Source organism: Mirounga leonina, unplaced genomic scaffold (assembly GCF_011800145.1).
Source record: "Mirounga leonina isolate KUSES-001 unplaced genomic scaffold, KU_Mleo_1.0 Mir_150, whole genome shotgun sequence".
Taxonomy (NCBI): Eukaryota; Metazoa; Chordata; class Mammalia; order Carnivora; family Phocidae; genus Mirounga; species Mirounga leonina.
The window spans coordinates 34952728-34970174 of record NW_023270374.1 but is presented as its reverse complement, the minus strand read 5'-3'; the positions used below and the strand labels follow the sequence as shown (position 1 = coordinate 34970174).

The 17447-nt window shown below is 51.6% G+C and overlaps 1 protein-coding gene across 2 annotated transcripts in view; it reads left to right on the top strand.

Annotated features, from left to right (window-relative positions):
- The first annotated feature begins 207 nt into the window (after positions 1-207).
- The window catches only part of RIMS4 (regulating synaptic membrane exocytosis 4), a 59061-nt gene continuing 41821 nt past the window's right edge, over positions 208-17447 (top strand). For both annotated transcript variants that reach the window (XM_035006387.1, XM_035006388.1), the window contains exon 1: positions 208-322. In XM_035006387.1, the coding sequence (XP_034862278.1) occupies positions 226-322 (97 nt within the window). In that variant the 5' untranslated portion in view covers positions 208-225. The remainder of the gene's footprint in view (positions 323-17447) is intronic.

The window sequence follows — 17447 nt, the reverse complement described above, 5'->3', positions numbered from 1 at the left end:
GCGAGCGCTCCATGCCCGCGGGGGGCCAGGGTGCGGCGGCCGCGGGGGCGGCCCGTGGGCCGTCGGCCCCGCCGCGCCCGCCAGCCCCGCCGCGGAGCCCCGGCCTAGCCCCGGGCCGCCGCCACCACGCCGCGCGCCGTACTCCGCGTCAAGAATGGGGCGGCCAAGCTGCCCAAGCCGCCCGCCGCCGCCGCGGCGGCCGAGGCGCCCGGGGCCGGCGCGGGCATGGAGCGCTCGCAGAGCCGCCTCAGCCTGTCCGCCTCCTTCGAGGCGCTCGCCATCTACTTCCCGTGCATGAACTCCTTCGACGACGAGGACGCGGGTAAGCGCGCGGCCCGCCCCCATCCCCGGGGTGGGGTCCCGTGAGTCAGGGCCGGAGGCCCCCTGCCCAACCCGGTGCGCCCTGAGAGGGGGCCACTCTCTCCTCCCTACCGCCAGCCCTGCTTGGGATACGCCCCCACCCACGGGGCCCCAAGGTCTAGAGCATGCGGCGCCTTGTAGCCTCCAGCCGCCCCCAGGGACCCGTGGCTCCTCTGCATTCACCCCTTTCCCGCAGGTGGGCCCTTAGGGTTGTCTGGACCAGCTCTGTTTACTCACCTGAGCCTATTGGATGCCCTCTGTCTTGTCCCTGGATCCGACCTGCCACCCTCCCTGAGCCTCCCTCCTGTTGTGCCCACACCTCGAGCCCCGGGGCTTTGGCTGCCTCACCCCTGGGGCTCCGACGCGCCCCCGGCCGTTGGAGGTGGAGCGCAGACCTTACCTCTCCATCTTTGTCTTGCCTGCATCCAGAGGCTCCCTGCCCAAGACCCCCGCCCTGCGCCCAAGGCCTTGAGCGTCCTCATTTGGCTCTCCTCCCCTTCCCCCCAGAGGCTGGGGCTCCAGACTCCTGGTTCCTATCAGACTGGGGCGGACCGCGGGGAAACTGGCCGGGTGCGGCCTTTCCTCCCCTCTCCTCTCCGCTGGTCCGGGAGGGAGGCGTGGGGCGGCGCCGCTCCCCCCCCCCCCGAAATGTGCCCGGACCTTGGGTGCTCTTGTCCCTGGAGTAGCCCTTCTGGGTGGGCTGAACCCGCCCACCATCTAGCGGCCCGAACCTCGCGCTCCCGGGCCTGCGCGCAGCCTCAGCCAGAGCCCGAGGGGCGGGGAAATGTAGGGAAACCTGCCCTTTGGGGCCCCGGGACCAGGCAGAGGGAACATGAGGGCTCCAGATATGTTTCTGCGGTGAGGAAGCCAATCCACCAACAGGTGGGGTAGCTAGAGGGTTTGGGTGAGAGTTCCCCAGAGAGTGCCAAATTGGGAGTCAGAATCAGGTTCCAGTCTTGCTTCTCTACTTATTAGCGGTGACCTTGGGCAAGTCATGTCACCGGTAGCCTCGAATCCTCATCTGTAAAATGGGATGACAGTGCCTCAGACACAGGATGCAGTTAAAAGTGTTTTCTGAAAATCTGATGTAACAGAAGGTGAACATCTGAGAGTATTTGAGTTCAGTGAGAGGACAAAAAGGAGAGGGGTGTTTGTGGTGGGGAGGAGCAAAATGGCTTCATGGACACTTTTGAGAACCCGATGAAAATATGGACTGTCTCTTAAAAAAATACACATATGAGCCATCCTCAAAATTTTGTCTGCAGTTTTAGGGAGTGTATGGGTCCTGCTTAAGACTCCCTGCCTGCAGGGACCCTCGTCTGGTCTCCAAGTTATCTGGTGAGACATGGGATGGAGCAGTGGGTAATGGGTGCTCACGTCTTGCAGGCAGGTGGGGAAAAGGTTCTCCAGAAGAATTTGTTAGCTAAGTGAATGAATGAGGGGGTGCATGAGGCAGACTCCTGACAGATCTAGAGTTGGGGGTGGGGTAAAGATGGTTATTGCAGAGCCATTTTACAGAATCACCATTTTATGGAAAAAGTAAGTGAGGCTCAGAGCATCAAGAGCTTCCCCCTTGATGTAGCTGAGGGAGGTCGTTATGCTGGACAGGGCAAGATGAGGAGGAATGGAGAGGCTGTCTAACACAGTGGCCTCCACTGGAGAAAATCAGGTTAGCAATGAGGGCTGGGAGAGGGACCCCCACCAGCGTAGGTGAGCTGACTCTTCCACTCTTCGCCTAATGGTCAGGGACTCCCTTGAAATTCAGCAGGCCACTTGGGTCTCAAGAGGTGGGTGGGGCAGGAGCATGGGTTTGTAGGAGCAGGGGCAGTTAGGTTTTTTTCTCCTAAGTCATGCTCCATGTCCTGGATCCGATGCCTTGGTTATCATTGCTGGTTGCAGGCAACTTGCTCTGATTTCACTGAAGTCAGAATAGAGAACTTCATGTAATAGTAGAGATTTTTTAAAAAGATCCACCTGATGTTTTTTCCAGCAAGTTTCTTCAAATTCTTGTTTTGCACTTGGGAGAGACCTAGAAATCATCCTGTCCAACCCCTTTTTGCCCTCAAATGGATGAGTGTGTGTGCATGTGTGTGTGTGTGTGTGTAACCCAAGGTCACCCAATGAGGTAGGCACAGAGCTGAGACTAAAATCAGTTTTCTGGTTCGTTTTCCAGTAAACTACTAGCCTTCTGTCTAAAAGAGGATTTTTTGGAAAGCCAAATCTGACTGTGTGGAAAATAGTTCCCAGGTGAGGGGGCCCCAGGGAACGGCTGACAGCCAAGAGTTTGGTTTGGGCATCTTGTGCTCATTGTCTGCTCATCTTAAGGGATGCTTCGAGTTTGGGAGGGGGAGGGAGATGGTCAAGTTTCATTTCTGGGAGACTAATGAGTGTCTGGTAAAAATCGGAAGTAGGAAACACTGTCTTGGTGCTTACTTTCTCTTGTTCTTCTCAAAGTCATTAATTTTCTCCTAAAAAAAAAGCCTTTCGGATTTATTCTTTTAGAACAGCACCACAGCACCGTGCTGAACTAATTTCTAAAAGCAGTTTGAATGATCTGTCACATACTGGACAGAGACTGCATCTGTAGGAGGGCTGCTAGACCTGGCTTCGCTCCACCTTCCTCTTCCCTGATCCCTCCCCTGGCCCGTTAATGCCAGGCTGTCTGATGGCTCAGAGGTGTGTCCCCGACAGCTTCTGGCTCATCTAGGTGCCTCCTCTTTGATGCTGCTTCCAAAGCCTGTGGAATGCATCTTGTCCATCACCTGCCCTTTGGGGCCCCGGGAGAGAGCCAGAGCCCTGTGTGGGCTTTACCTGCCCCTTCAGCTGGTTTCCTGAGAAACTGTGTGAGGAGAAGCCTATCTCATTAGTTTTAACTGGGCCAGAGTACTTTCCTGTATCGGGCTTGGGAGCCTTGGACGTTTTGTGGGCATAAGAAGCTGCTCCATCCTCCCACCCTGTTCTAGCCACCCTGAGGCTCAGGATGCTGGTCATTGTAGGATCCTAGAATTCCTCCCAAGGAGCATCTTCCTTGTCTTTGCACTCTGGACTCATTTGTTATGCTGCTTTTGTCCCTTTTCCGAAGATGCTGGGGCTTTAGAGAGACAGGACCTGGGGGCATTATTGTGTAGGTGTCATCATTGCTCACTCTTGCTGGCACTGGGTTTGTAACTGGGGAGTTAGGTACATGACCTCAGCTTTTTCATGTGGATGAGGAAGAAAATAATAGCATGGACCGCATAGGGTCAACATTTTAAAAGTGATCACCTTTCGAAAGGCATCCTCCTAGGTACTTTAAATATTTTATTTTAATTCTTTCCTCATAGCAACCCTATAAAATTAGCATTTAACATCCCCATTTTCAGATAAGAAAATTGAGGCACAGAGAGTATTTGTTCAAGGTCACTCAGCCAGGAAGTGAGGGAATTAGGATTTGAACTTGAGCAATCTGACTGAAACGTACATGCTTTTGATTATTATATTGTTTGTGATCTGCAAAGGGCTTAGTACTGTATCTGGCACCAGGTAGGCTCTCAATACCTGTTAGCTATTATCTAATTATCAAATAAGACTTGTTTTTGAGCATGACTGTGAAAAAGAATCTGAGGGATTCTCAAAGTGTTAGCTTTTATAATTTTTATAAGCTAATTTTGTTGCATTGTTGTAGCTATTAAGGCACCGTTGGGCGCTCTTTTTTGGTGGTGGTTTAAAGATGGGGATTTGGGGGGCTTGCATGTGGAACAAGAGGGTGGAGAGCAGTCCAAGTCTCTGTTTCCCTATTCTTCCTGAACAGTTAATTTTCATCACATCTATAGTCCTAGCCCTGCTACTGTGCACTGGGGCACGGATGGGGAGCAAGGGTGTCTCCACTTTCCAACAAATGCCAAAGGGGGTTGTTAGCATCAGGGTCTGGAATTGAGGATGGTGTCCCTGGTCTGACCAAGTGGTTTCAGCATCCAATTCTCCCTGGTCTGGGAGAAGGGCGGAAAGCTGGAGCAGCCAGCTCTGATTTGCCCATAGGATGCTTCGATCCCGCACAGGAGGAAGTTGCCATGGCAACACCAGGCTGGCTACCCGTCCCTCTCTTAGCGGTTAGGGCCACATCTCTGGGCTGCAGAGCCCTCGCTGCACCGCCCTCTTCTGCTCAGGCCAAATCTGGTGGGTGGGGCGGCATGGTGGATGGATCCCACAGACTAGTATCAAAGCCCACTCCCTCTGTTTTTGGACAGAGGGAAATGGAAGGGGTTGTCTGAGTTTCTTCTCCTGGATTGTGGGGTGGAGGTGCCTGTATCTTGCCAGACAGATCCCGGCAGGGGGAATTAGAGCTCTAATTCTTGCCTGCACCCGAGGCACCTGGAACGAGAGCACTGGACCTCCCTCCCCACCCCCAATTTACTCCATTTGGCAGAGTTTTCTTTCCCAGACCAAGTGCTAACTTTTGTCCTTGAAATTTGACCTGAGCTTTTTCTGAGAAACAAAATGTCATGCTGTCCCACCCCTTCCCGCTAAGAGGGTGGGTGGGAACGGAATACTTCAGCCCCAGAGGGGGGGCTAGGGCTGAGTGGATAAGGAGGAATGGTGAGGGAGAGGCCTTAAAGTATCCTTTGGGATCAGGTCCACTTGAAGTGTGTGGCTGAGGTTTTCCCATTCCCACCCTCTTTTCTAGGGCAGGCCACTTCCTGCGCCCCCCCCCCCCCCCCCGGTCCGCTCCCCCAATTTACCGCCAAGTGCTGTCATCTCCTTTAGTTTTGGGAGTTAGGCAGAACTCTTCCAAATTTGGGTAGCTGAGGCATGGTAAAGAATTGCACCAGTGTTCCCCTGGTTCATGTTGCGGGGTGGGGTGAGAGTATGGACCCAAACTACTTTATCTGAATCAAATTATCCTGAAAGAAGCATCTCAGAAGAATCGGGTGCATGGGGATTCAGCCCTTCCTTCACTACCCAGAGCATTGCCCTGCAGATCTGCCTCGATGCCTTTAGAGTGCTTTCCTGAAATCCCTCTCCCTCTGGCACCCCCTCTTCCCTGTCCCCAGGCAGCCAGACTCCTGGCTCCAGCTTCCTGGAGTTTGCAGTGGCAGGAAGGCCGTCTGGTTCCGTTGGGTGGGAGGCGGGAAGGAGGGCTCCCTGCGCCTCGGCTCCCTCGGAGGATGGTGCTCTGGCTCCCTCCCCACCCACCTGGGCCCCAAGGCTGAGCCAGTTCTCCAGGCAGGCTGAGTGAGGGCGGGGTGGAGGTGTGGAGGAGAGCTGGAGTGTGAGCGCGCCTCCGAGTCAGCTGACCTGCTCTCCAGGCTCTGGGCCTTTTACTTTGCCTCCTCTAACGTCTTTTCATTACGGCCTTAACAACCATCGTTCCAGCATTTCTTTTAAGAATTGTTGGAAAGGTGCCAGTTTTGGAGAATGTGTTCGCAAGGGTGCACACACGTCCTGCACTGTAATCTGTGCCCCCCATCCCCTCCAGGCCTACTCACAATCCCATCGTCTTACTGTCAGTGCTCCAGGTCCCCCCAGCTCCAGTCACCTGGAGTGACCGCATTGCATTCGCCTCTCTCCCCCACCAGTTTACTCCGTGGGGCTGGGATTGGACTCCACTGTGGCTCTGGGGCCTCAGGCAGGGCCTTTACCCTTCCCCGGCCTCAGTTTCCTCTTCTGGAAAAAAGGGTTAATTATCCTTGTCTGAGCATCTCTCAGGATGGTAAAAATAAAATGATTGAAAGTTTTGCTTGGCTGTGCTCTGTGCTTTCCATGATCTTACTGAATCCTGTAGCAACCAGAAGGGATAGCTACTGTTGCAGATGTACCCATTTTGCTGACGAGGAAGAGCCAGGCAGCTTGGAGTCATTTAGTGACTTGCTTGGGTTGCACAGTGGTGATTCAGACTGAGGTGTGTTTGGCTCCAGAGGCCACCCTCTGCCTCTTGGCATGAGACGAGATTGCAGGTGGGAGAGGGCTGTGTACGCCCTGGGGGCTGTGCTTGTGCTAACAAAACAGCAAGTGACAGAGGCTGGGGTGTGGAGTCCTGTTCAGATCCACACGTGCCCCTCCAGGGCCCACCATCCCACTACAGTCCTCCCCAGCCCGCTGGATTGCCTATCTGTCCATCATTTCCTGGATGATCCCCATCACGGGGCTGCCTGGCCTCCTTGAAGAATCCACTTGTCTGCCCTGGCCCTGGGGGCTGAGCCATCACCTGCCTCTCCAGACCGATGTAGGCCAGTGCTGGATTATATTTAACGCTGTGCTATTTCCACTTGACAGCTTCAGAGCGCCATCCCCCCTCCCATTTTCTCCTTCCTCCCTCCTCCCTTTCTGATTCACTCGGAAACTGACGTGGCTGATGTCAGCGCCTTATTCTTAGCCCCCGTAATTGTAACTGCATTTAGCAGTGCGCACTTCATTAACAGTTTCTGCCATGGGGGAGTGAGATGACTGCGTGCCTGGGCAGGGACACGGGTGGGGGTGAGGAGGGGGCAGCTGCAGCGGGGACCCTAGCCAGCCGCCTCTTCTGGACGGACTGACTGGGCGGGTTCCAGCCCTGGCTTCCCAAGACTGGCAGTCTTTGAAGGACCCTTGGAGAAGATCTAGTCCATTCCCCTCACTAGGCAAGGAGGGAAACTGAGGCTCAGAGAGGCAGAGTGGTTTGCCAAGGTCACATGTTAAGGATCCAGGGCTCTGGCCTCTGAGTCCAGGTTTTCTTCTTTGTTATTTACTTGCTCAACTAATATTTAATTGGCTGCTCAGGGCCAAACAGTATTCTAGGTGCTGAGGATATATTGGGGAACAAGGCAGACATGGTCTCTGCGCTCATGGAGTTATGTTCTGTGGTGGGAGAGGCAGACAATAAACAGGGAAGCAATTAAAAAATAAATAATTTTCAGTAATTTCAGATGGTGTTAAGTGAAATGGAAATAAAACTGATGGGATAGCAGATAACAATAGGTAAAGTAGTCAGGGAAGGCTCACTGAGGAGGTGACATTTGAGTTGAGGCCTAAATGACAAAGAGCCAGCAGTGGGAATATGAGGGGTTAGAGTGATCTGGGCAGAGGCAACTGTTGGTGCAAAAGCCCTGAGGTCAGTGTGAGTTTGGGTGTTTATGGAACAGAACGCAGACCAGTGTGTTTAGAGAGAATGGGTGAGGGGAGACAAGGTCAGAGACGTAGGCAGGAGACAGATCACTCAACCTTGCAGACAATAAGGAGCATGAGATGGGGAAACCAAGGTCCAAACTGGGAAGAGAAAAGGCCCCCCCACCTGTGTGAAGTCAGAGAGAGGCTGAGAACTCATGCTTCCTGAAACCCTGTCTTTTTTGTTCCTTAGATATAGATGGTTGTGCCTTGTAAATGCATCATGTGGCTTCCTTTCACGTTGTAGCCTGGGCAGGGCTCTTTCTGCCCCGCCCCTCTGCCTGCCCACCTCCCCTCCTTTTTTTTTTTTTTTTTTAAGATTTTATTTATTTATTTGACAGAGAGATAGGGAGAGCAGGAACACAAGCAGGGGGAGTGGGAGAAGGAGAAGCAGGCTTCCCACTGAGCAGGGAGCCTGATGTGGGGCTCGATCCCAGGATCATGACTTGAGCCAGAGGCAGCTGCTTAACGACTGAGCCACCCAGGTGCCCGCACCTCCCCTCCTTGAATCTCACCTGACCCAGCTTTATAGTTCCCTAGGCTGATGTAGCTGTGAAAGACCTCAGGGAGCTTCTGTTGTGGGACAGAAGAATCCGACAGACCTGAATTCTCATCCTGCTTCTGCCACTTCTGAGTTGTGTGACTTCGGGCAAGTGACTTCAGCTCTCTGGGGCTCAGTTTCCTCATCTCTAAAATGGGGGAGGCACTCTTCAAAGGGTTATTTTGAGGAATACATGACGTGATGCACAGAACTCACCTAGTCCAGAGCAGGGCACGCGGGATGGAGATTTCCTTGGTTACGGGGATGAATGAGATTGTGTGTTCCATGCTGAGCACATAGTAGTTGCTCAGTTAGGGGTAGTTGCTGCTGTTGTGTTTGTTCCCGTCAGTTTCAGTGCGTCAGAATCACCTAAGGGGCTTGTGAAAAACATGGATTGCTGGGTGCCACCCCAGTGTGTCTCATTCAGTTTGGAGTAGAAGCTGAGCATCTTATTTCTAACAAGTCCCAGGTGGGGCTGATACCAATGCCGCTGGTCCAGCGACCCTACCTTGAGAACTGCTGGGTTAGAGAAGAAAGCTGGAGAGAAATGAAGGGTTCTTCTTGACTTAGGATGTCTCCTGGCTACCTGTGTCTTAGATGCTGGGACATTGGGTACCAAATTCAGGAGCTAGGAATAGTCTTCCGGTGTTCCTGTCTCCAGCACATGGTCTTAGATCAAATGAGCCTCCGATGCTTGCCCTGCTTTGTACTGGGTTTAATGTGTGGGACCCCATAAATCCTTTTGGAAGTCATCTATATAAATGATAAATGAGTCGACATGAATAACACATCAGGCCTTAATATCCTTTTGTGGGATAACAGACTCAGACAGTTCTGGGGAGTCTGAGGGGTTCAAGTCTAGCACCTTTACCAGAGGGAACAGGACACAGTCCCTTTCCTGAATTGGAGAAAGGCAGGGCTATGTCTTAAAACCAGGAGGTTCATTTGAGGACAAGCCTCTGCTGGGAAGAAGTAAATCAAAGGAATCATCGATGTAAAGGGGCAAAATGCTGGGAAATGCTACCAAGGGAATTTACTGAGTCAGTTAATTTAGATGTTTCTAAGAAAAGGGTCGCTGGTAATTTTCTAGGGAAGGTTTGAAATTTAGCTCAGGTTGGAGGCCGGTGGGGGACGGGGGGGGGGGGGCAAACTTTATGATATGATAAGATTCCCACCCAGTCCCATGAAACTCTGAGTCTGAAGACAAAGGCATTTACAAATAGTTTCCAGGTGGGACTTGTCTTAAACTGATGGGAGACACTCCAAGAGGGGTGGCTCAGGGTCATAAAAGAACACAGGTTTTGGGTTTGAGTCTCTGCCATGTACTGGCTGAGGCTCTCTCTGTTTTTTTTTTTTTTTTTTAAGATTTTATTTATTTGACAGAGAGAAAGAGAGAGCAGGAGTGGGGGGAGGGAAAGGGCAGAGGGAGAGGGAGACGCCCTGCTGAGCAGGAAGCCCACCACGGAGCTCGATTCCAGGACCCTGAGATCATGACCTGAGCCGAAGGCAGACACTTAACCGCTTAACCGACTGAGCCACCCAGGCGCCCCTCCCCCGGCTGAGTCTCTTTATTGTGATATGTAACTGTTCTGCTCAGCCTCATCCTTTGCAAAATGGAGTGAGTAACTCCCACCTTGTGAGAATTAGAGATAATGTGTCTACTACCCATAGGGCATCCAGGAAAGGGAAGCTGCTAGAGTCAACTGCCCAGGTGCAGGACAGGCAGGATGGTGGGAATGCACACATGGGCTCGGGACTCGTGGCTCTGGTCTGGTTGGCTGTGTGCCGAGTGGAGGCCGAGAGGCTGCATGAGGAGTCAGAAGGGGTCTCCGTTCAGCCGCTGAATTTCAGGGTCTCCTCTGGCCACTTCCCTTTGTCCTTTGGGCCTCAGAATTCCCACCTGCAGAGAGAAGGTCTAGGGGGCTTGTTTATTACACACAACCAGAGTCTCCCAGAAAACAGAGGACACTTGTCCAGGTCCCCCATCTCTTCCTTTGGATACCTCCCCCACTCAGATACAGCTCTTCTCTGGTCATTTTTACCCCCAGAGCATCCCCTCCTGGTGCAGTTTCTCTCTGGCTGGTCCTTGGCTGACTGGCCATTGAATACTTCTGAAAAGATTAAGTGCTATTTGGAGTAGGTAATAAATGCAGATGGTGTAGCATTTTAAAAAAAGCATGAAAAATATCTAGTGAAAAGTGTCCCAGGCACCTCCGTCTTCTGACACCCCTGTCTGCTCCCCGGGACACACGCTGTTTCCACCTCTTCCTGTTGTTACTGATGAAATGTTACAGTAAACAGGCCAGATGGCACCTGTGGACACCCAAGGAAGCATCCGTCTCCCCCCACCTCAGTCACCCAGGCCCACTCCCAGCACCTTCGTGGTCTTTTAGGCTGCCAGCTTTCTCTTTACCACATTCTTACTAGACACTTACGGTGGTGTTTAGCTCTGTGCCAGGCACTGTGAAGGTTTGAGAGTAGTCAGATTAGACTAGGCAGTATAGCTTGGTGATGCTTATGGTACAGACTCTGCAGCCAGATGGCCTGCGTTTGAATACTGGCTTTGCTGCTTATTGGCTGTGTGTCCTTGAGCAAGTCAGTTAACCTCTCTGAGCCTCAGTTTCCATGATTATAAAAACGGGTTAATAATAACCCCTCCCTGCCCTGAAGGTATCATGAGGATTAAATGAGTAAATACTTGTAAAGTGCTTTATAGAGAGCCCACACACAGTGAAAGTCTGTCAAGAGTGTTAGCTGTCTTAGAGCCTCCAAGCTGGGAGTCTCTCCGAGGTCATCTGCTCATCTTCATTCGAGGCCCAGGGAGGGATCTCATGGCTTGCCCAAAGGCCCACAGCAGGTCTGTGGCAAAGCCAGGAATAGAACTGATGTTTCTGTATTTCCCAGCCAGGGCCTTTTCCTCTCCCATAAGGTATGCCAAGTGACCACCTTGGACCCTATCTGTGCCTGAAGCTTTAAGTCCTCACCCTGCATCTCTAGCACTTGGTGTCCCTGGGAAATGCTACCTGGAGTCACCTGGGGAGTGGGTGGGAGGATGTGTCACTAATTGGGGCCTGTAATGGAAATGAATTAGTTCCTTAGCAAATGTCTCAAGAAACATCTTTTCATCTGCCCGGGCCCAACACCAAGACTGGACCAGGTACCTCTGGGGCCCACCCAGGCCCAGGCCATCCCCAAGCCATCTTGTCGCTGCTGTCTTAGCCTGAGACATGGACTCTTGTGCAGGTGAGGTGCTATGCGGCGCTCTCGGCGGGGGCTATGAGAGGGATGCACGGCAGGCGGGAAAAGCAGCAGCTAAAGCTGGGTCCTCAGCCACAGGCTGGCCTCAGCCTGATTTGGGGGAAGCTCTGGGAAGCAGATGGCATTGCAGAGTTCACTGGCTGCCTGTATTCCCATATCCGTCATTGGCTGTGGGTGGTCCTGAAGGTCAGGACATAACTTTTTGGGCAAGTCAGCTCCCATCTAAGAGCAGTTCTCCCCAGAAGGGGCTGCTGTGAGCCAGGGGCTGCTGTGAGCCAGGACCTGCAGCTACTCCCAGCAGCTATGGGATGGGTGTCCTGCTTGGCAAAGGGGATCTGGCTGGGCTGGAGACTTCCACCTCTAATTCAGGTCACCCTCTCCACAGTCCCACAGGGTGTGTGTGATCATTGTAGTAAAAGGGCTGGAAGAATCAAGTATCTGGATGGGCCCTTGACTTGGCCACAGTCACACAGCTAGTGATGGGTAACACAGGGCTTCACATATGGGTCTGCCTCCAACACTTGTGGTCTTTTCCAACGTTCTGTACTGCATTTCATTTCTTTCTTTTTTTTTTTTTTGTGAATGTGTTTGTGTATTTCATGTTTCTTAGTGGGCTTCTAAGTACCTCTTTGAAGGGTGTCTTTCTTGATGTTCAAGCCCTTTGGGTTTGACAGAACATTTTTGCCTGTTTGATCTCACCTGATCCTCATGGAAAATTGGCAAGGGCCCTCACAGCTTCCTGAAGGCAAAGTTTAAGGGGTAGCTGATTTGTCGTGGAATGAGCCCTGGCTTTGTCGTAGAAAACCTGGATTTGAGACTCCATATCTTCCAGGTTGCCAGTTGAGTGACCCTGGGTAAGTCGTTCTCCTCTTTGAGCCTTGCTTTCCTCTTTGGACGAACAAGTCCATGGCTGTAAGCCACAGGTAGCCCTGCAGGTGTTCTAATAATACTGCAAGGATTTGGCAAGGCTTTGACTGGGGTGGGGGTGGGGAGTCCAAAACCAGGGCTGACCTCTGCCATGTGTATACAGGGCCTGTCAAATGGGCACAGTGACACTTACCCTGCTGTCCAGTTTTGGGTTCCCCCAGAAGCAGGTCCCAAAACAAGGCTTTGAGTACAAGTATTAGGAGGGGCCACATGAAATTGCCATTTTTAAGGGTCAAAACAGTCACAGCAATTGTACATGGTTTGTGTTGTTCACAAAGGTGATGGATGAAACTGCAGGAGAGGCATTAGAGAAAGTGAGTCAGGGAATGGTGTGAGGAAACAGTGTGTTATCCTCCCAGTTGCCCCTAACTGAGGACAAGTGGAGTTGAGTCTTGCTGGGGGCTTCTGGGAAATTGTGTAAAGAGCCAGACAGTGGATATTTTAGTCTTTGTGGACCATAAGGTCTCTCTTACCACTGCTCAGTTACACAGTTGAAGCTCGAAAGCAGCCACAGAGAATATGTAAGTGGATGGGTGAGGCTGTGTTCTAATAAAACTTTATTTACAACAGTAAGCAGTGAGCTTATTTAATTCGTGGGTGGTAGTTTGCAGAACCCTGGAGTAGAACATGTACCTCGGTTGTCCCATCTAGGGGTGAGGGAGCTGGGGTATTTATACAGCAATTCCTATCAGTCATTGGTCGAGAGCCATGGGGGCTGGGCTGGGGAGTATTTATTGCAGTTGTTTGCAGCCTGCTACCAGGTGGTAGCCCTCAGGCCAGGAAGCACCAGGAGTTCGGACCAGTGGTCACTGACAGTAGTAAAGATGAGGGATACAGGACAGGGGACCACCAGCATCGCTCATGCCAGTTCAGGGGTATGGCTGTGTTTGGAGAGTGTACTGGAAAGAAGGTGGCAGGATGAACACATTTTTGGCTAGGGACAGATTATTTCATTTCATATTTCCAGGCTTTCCAGCCATTTGTTACTTTCAGGCAAAAATTGGCTCCTCCATTCTTGGCAGTTTTGTTTGCATTGTCTACCTTCATGCCTCTACTTCAGGTCCCTTTTCTGGGATGCCTGCCCTCCCCCCCCCCCGCCCCCAGCCCTAGGAAGCACACCTGTCTTCTCTCACATGGAGAGTGAGAGAACATACAACGTGCGGCTTCTGTCATGTTTCCACTGCCACCCTGAGAGGCCCTCCAGGTCAAGGACTGTGTGATTCCCTGTCTGCATCCCACCTGGGGAGCATTGACTTGGGAAAGGTGGAGCTGAATCCCAAACCCCTCCCTCCCTCCTATTCTCCCTACCCCCTCCACTTCTCCCTTTCTTCCACTAGTACTCACTGAGGGCCAGGCCCTGTCCTAGGTGGTGATGACCCGGGAAATGCCCAGTCTTCACTAGTCTCATGGAGTTTACAGTCTGGTAGGGGGAGGAGTTAGGCATTAGATTACCCAAAGGAACAACTAATAATTCGATCACTACTGTGGTGAGTGCTACACAATTGGAGGGTGCCAGGAAAGGCTGGAGCTGGGAGAACTGACCTGTCCTGGTTGGGAGGAGAAGAGGGCAGGGACAGCTAAGCTGAGACCTAAGGGATGAATAGATGAGTTCGCCAAGCACAGGTGGGAGTGAGACAGGATGCCAAATGCTGAGAGGACAGATCTGGGAGTCAGTTGTGAGTCAGTTGTGAGGTCAAATCCTGGATTCTCTCAGTCTGTGTGTTTGTTTTCTACTTCGTGCTTTTTTTTTTTTTGTATTTTCCAAATTTTCTACAACGGATGTGCCATGGTGACAATTGAGAGCTTCAGAGTGTGGAGATCACACTCCCACTGGTAGTTATGTGACCTTGACCATGTGATTTAAGCACGTTCTGCTTCTCCTTCTCTCTCTGCAAAATGGGGATAATCTAGTGATGATTAACACACGCTACCCATCACGTTCTGACATTCACCTTCATTAACTTATTCAAGCCTCACAACCACTCTGTGAGGTAGGTACTATCACTGTGCCTGTTTTATAGATGAGGAAACAGGCACAGAGAGATTAAGTATGTTGCCCAAGATCACACAGCTGGTAAGAGTCAGAGGCAGGACTCAAACCCAGATGTGTGATTTCAGAATCTGAGCTTAGCCACTTGACTATACCACCTACTTCACAGGGTAGGAATGAAAATTAAAGAGAGGACACCTGTCAAGCCCTTAGCCTAGTGCCTGACACATAATTAGTGCTCTATAAATATTAGCTCATATTATTACTGGTAGCTTTGCAAAGGCCCTGTGGTGGGAAGGGGCACATGGTGTTTTGAAAGCCCAGGGAAGGGAGCATGTAGTTGGCAAAGTATCAGGACTGGATCATACTAGATCTTTAAGTCAAGAATCCTAGACTTGAGCTTATGGACAGTTGAGCCCCTGTTGGATTATTAACAGGGAAGCCACAGACTCAAAATCTGCAGTTTGCAAAGACTTCTCTGGCTGTAGGTGGGAAGAATGGAGCTAAGAGGCCCAGGGATGGCTCCTTTTGGTTATAGCAGCTCTCCCCAAATGGGTCTGACCATTCCAGCATTGAATCCTCAGACCGTGGCGATGATGATCTTCTGGTGTCTGGGCTGGCTGCGTGGGCTAGAGCGCAAGACACGAAAAAGTCAGGAGTGTGTCACCAGGCTGGTCTGGTGATGCTGGGGGGCTGGGAAGTGCCGGTTTGAAGGCAGGAACAAATTACTCTCCTGGAGGTGAGGCTGGGCCAATTCCTGCCGTGTTGCATTATTAAATTTGTAATTTCATTCTGATACTTCCCAGCAGTGAATAAGAACCAAATTTAAAATGCCGGCTTTACATTTCTGGAATGAAGCTCTTTGTCAAGAACTCTTGAAACCCATAATTTCTCTCCAGAGGTGAATGTCTATGTCTTAAAAAAAAATTAAATTAAAAAATAAAGGAAAGCCACTGTTTCAGGTAAAGGTTGGACTTGAAAGGTTGTCTGAAACCCCAGCCCCGACCAGGAATTGGGAGTAGGGTCTGTATGTCTCCAGGCCCAGAAAGGGTTCAGAGTAGGACTGGGCCTACAGATACCCGGGGCTGCCCCAGAAATTTAAGCCCCTAAATCTGGGCTTTGCCAGGGAAAAAAGGTGAGAAAAGCCTCATGTTCTCCTCACCCCCAAGTAGTTGGCAAATCTGCTGATTTTTGAAAGAGTTTGGTAAAAATCAGGCCACAGTCCCGGAAAGAATGGAGCCACGTCAGGCGTGGTAAGTTTTCTTGTACCTGTGTGGTGCGTGGTAGCCCTGGCTGCTGGTGGAGCTGTGGGCCATGTTACTGCCCTTACACCTGGCTGGAAGGGCCCTGATTTGGGGCCTGCAGCATTCCTGGGCGGCTCTCTGGCCCTCCTCACTGGGTGAGGAATCCATGGATGAAGGGGATATACCCACCTGGACCCCTCTCATCTTCGGGGTATGTGGGACCCTGGAGTTTTCTGTCCAGATGGCCCTGAGTCGTCTTCTTGGGTCTGTCCAGACCCCTTCCCTAGGTCCATCCTCCCGAGTAGAGTGCACTGTGCCCATCACTGGTGTCCCGATAAATGACTCCAAAGTGGCTGCTGTGGAAGTGAGGACAGAACACAGAAGTGCGAAGTGGGCCCCTTTATATGAGGGGGTGGGAATGAAGGGGAGGGGCAGGCTGCAGCCAAGGACTGGCTCCCTTTTCACTCCATATTCAGCCATGGAACACTGTGGATTCTAAATTTGAACCTGTGCTGGCCTTCAAGGTCATTATGTAGGCCTATTTGTCAGAATAGAAGGATAGATCATATTTTATTCAGTAGCCTAATTTGTAACTTTTAAATATTTAGAATAAGTATGAGGGCCTCCATTGGACTCTTGCCCTGGGCCCCACAATATTAGGGGCAGGGTGGGGGGCAGCCTTTGTGTCCTTCTCTGAACTGAGAGTGAGAACAGCCCAGGAATGGCCCTTCTCATGGTCCCATTGGTGGTACACATGGCTTGCACGGACCTTTGTGCAGATGAGAGAACACTTCTCACACCCAGCCTGGGTGACTGAATAAAGAGATGGCACCTCCTGTAGAGGGATGAATCGGAGGAAGGCCCCCCCCCTTCTCCAGTGCCAGCTTGGGAAGACAGGCTGTATTTCTGCTCCGGGCCCACCTTCCGTCGGGTGCCTTTGTGCAGGTAGCAGCTTGCCCAGTAGTCCACAGGGCCCCCTGAACCTGAACCAGAGAGGAGCCATGGGCAAGACCAGAGGGAAAGTGCTGACACTCTGGGATCCCAAGATAATCATTAAGTCATCTTAGTTTTTAATAATCATCCTCATGATAGCAAACGTTTATTCTTGTTTCATACATGCTAGGTACTCTGAGCACTTTTCCTGGACTATCCTATTGAAACATCAGCATATGAAGGTGGCAAAATTGTCCTATCCATTGTACTGATGAGGAAACTGAGGCTCAGAGAGGCTAGGCTCATCTTTGGCCCAAGGTCATTCAGCAGGAAGGTCAAACAGGCCTGCCTGGCATGTGAGTCTCAGCCTAACCACTGCTGTGCACAGCCCTTTATCATTTTTTAAAAGCATTGTTTATGCAGTCAACATACTTACTGACCCTGCTCCAGTGTGCTGGGTACTTGAAGGTAGGGTGGGGGCCTCCCTCAGCTGAGGAGGAAAGATGAGCAGAGCAGGTAACTGGGTGACCCCATCGAGCCGGGGGTGCTGAAAGTGTCCCCGAAGTGTGAGTAGCTGTTTATCAGGCTGTGTAGTCAGGGAGGAGCCCCCTATGGTTTATCGATGTCTTGTGAGGGCAAGGTAGGTGCATCAGGAGGAGGTAGGGCTAGGAAAGAGGTGGGTGGTGGGGAAAGGCTCTCGTGCCCCCACCCTTCTTGGACACTAGAACTCTCTTGTCCTCTTCAGGCTTCCTGGGCCGTGGCCTGGTCCCTTCACTGGGCTCTTGCTACACTGGGAGTGGTCGAGTTCCTGCTTGTCGCTGTAACTTCTTAAAACAATATCGTGCTTTCCCTAGTCACAAACACTTGCACAGTTATACCAGCTGACGTTTCCCGAGCACACACCATGTGTCAGATGCTGTGCAAAGATTTCACGCAGGTTACCTTGTACAGTCCTCAGTCCTGTCCAGCCCTGTTGCTATTCCCGAATTCCCAAGGTCCCAACCCAGCAGACAGCAGAGCTGATTTCCTTGGGCCCAACGTCCTCAGTCTGTGCCATGTGTACCCATGGTGGAGA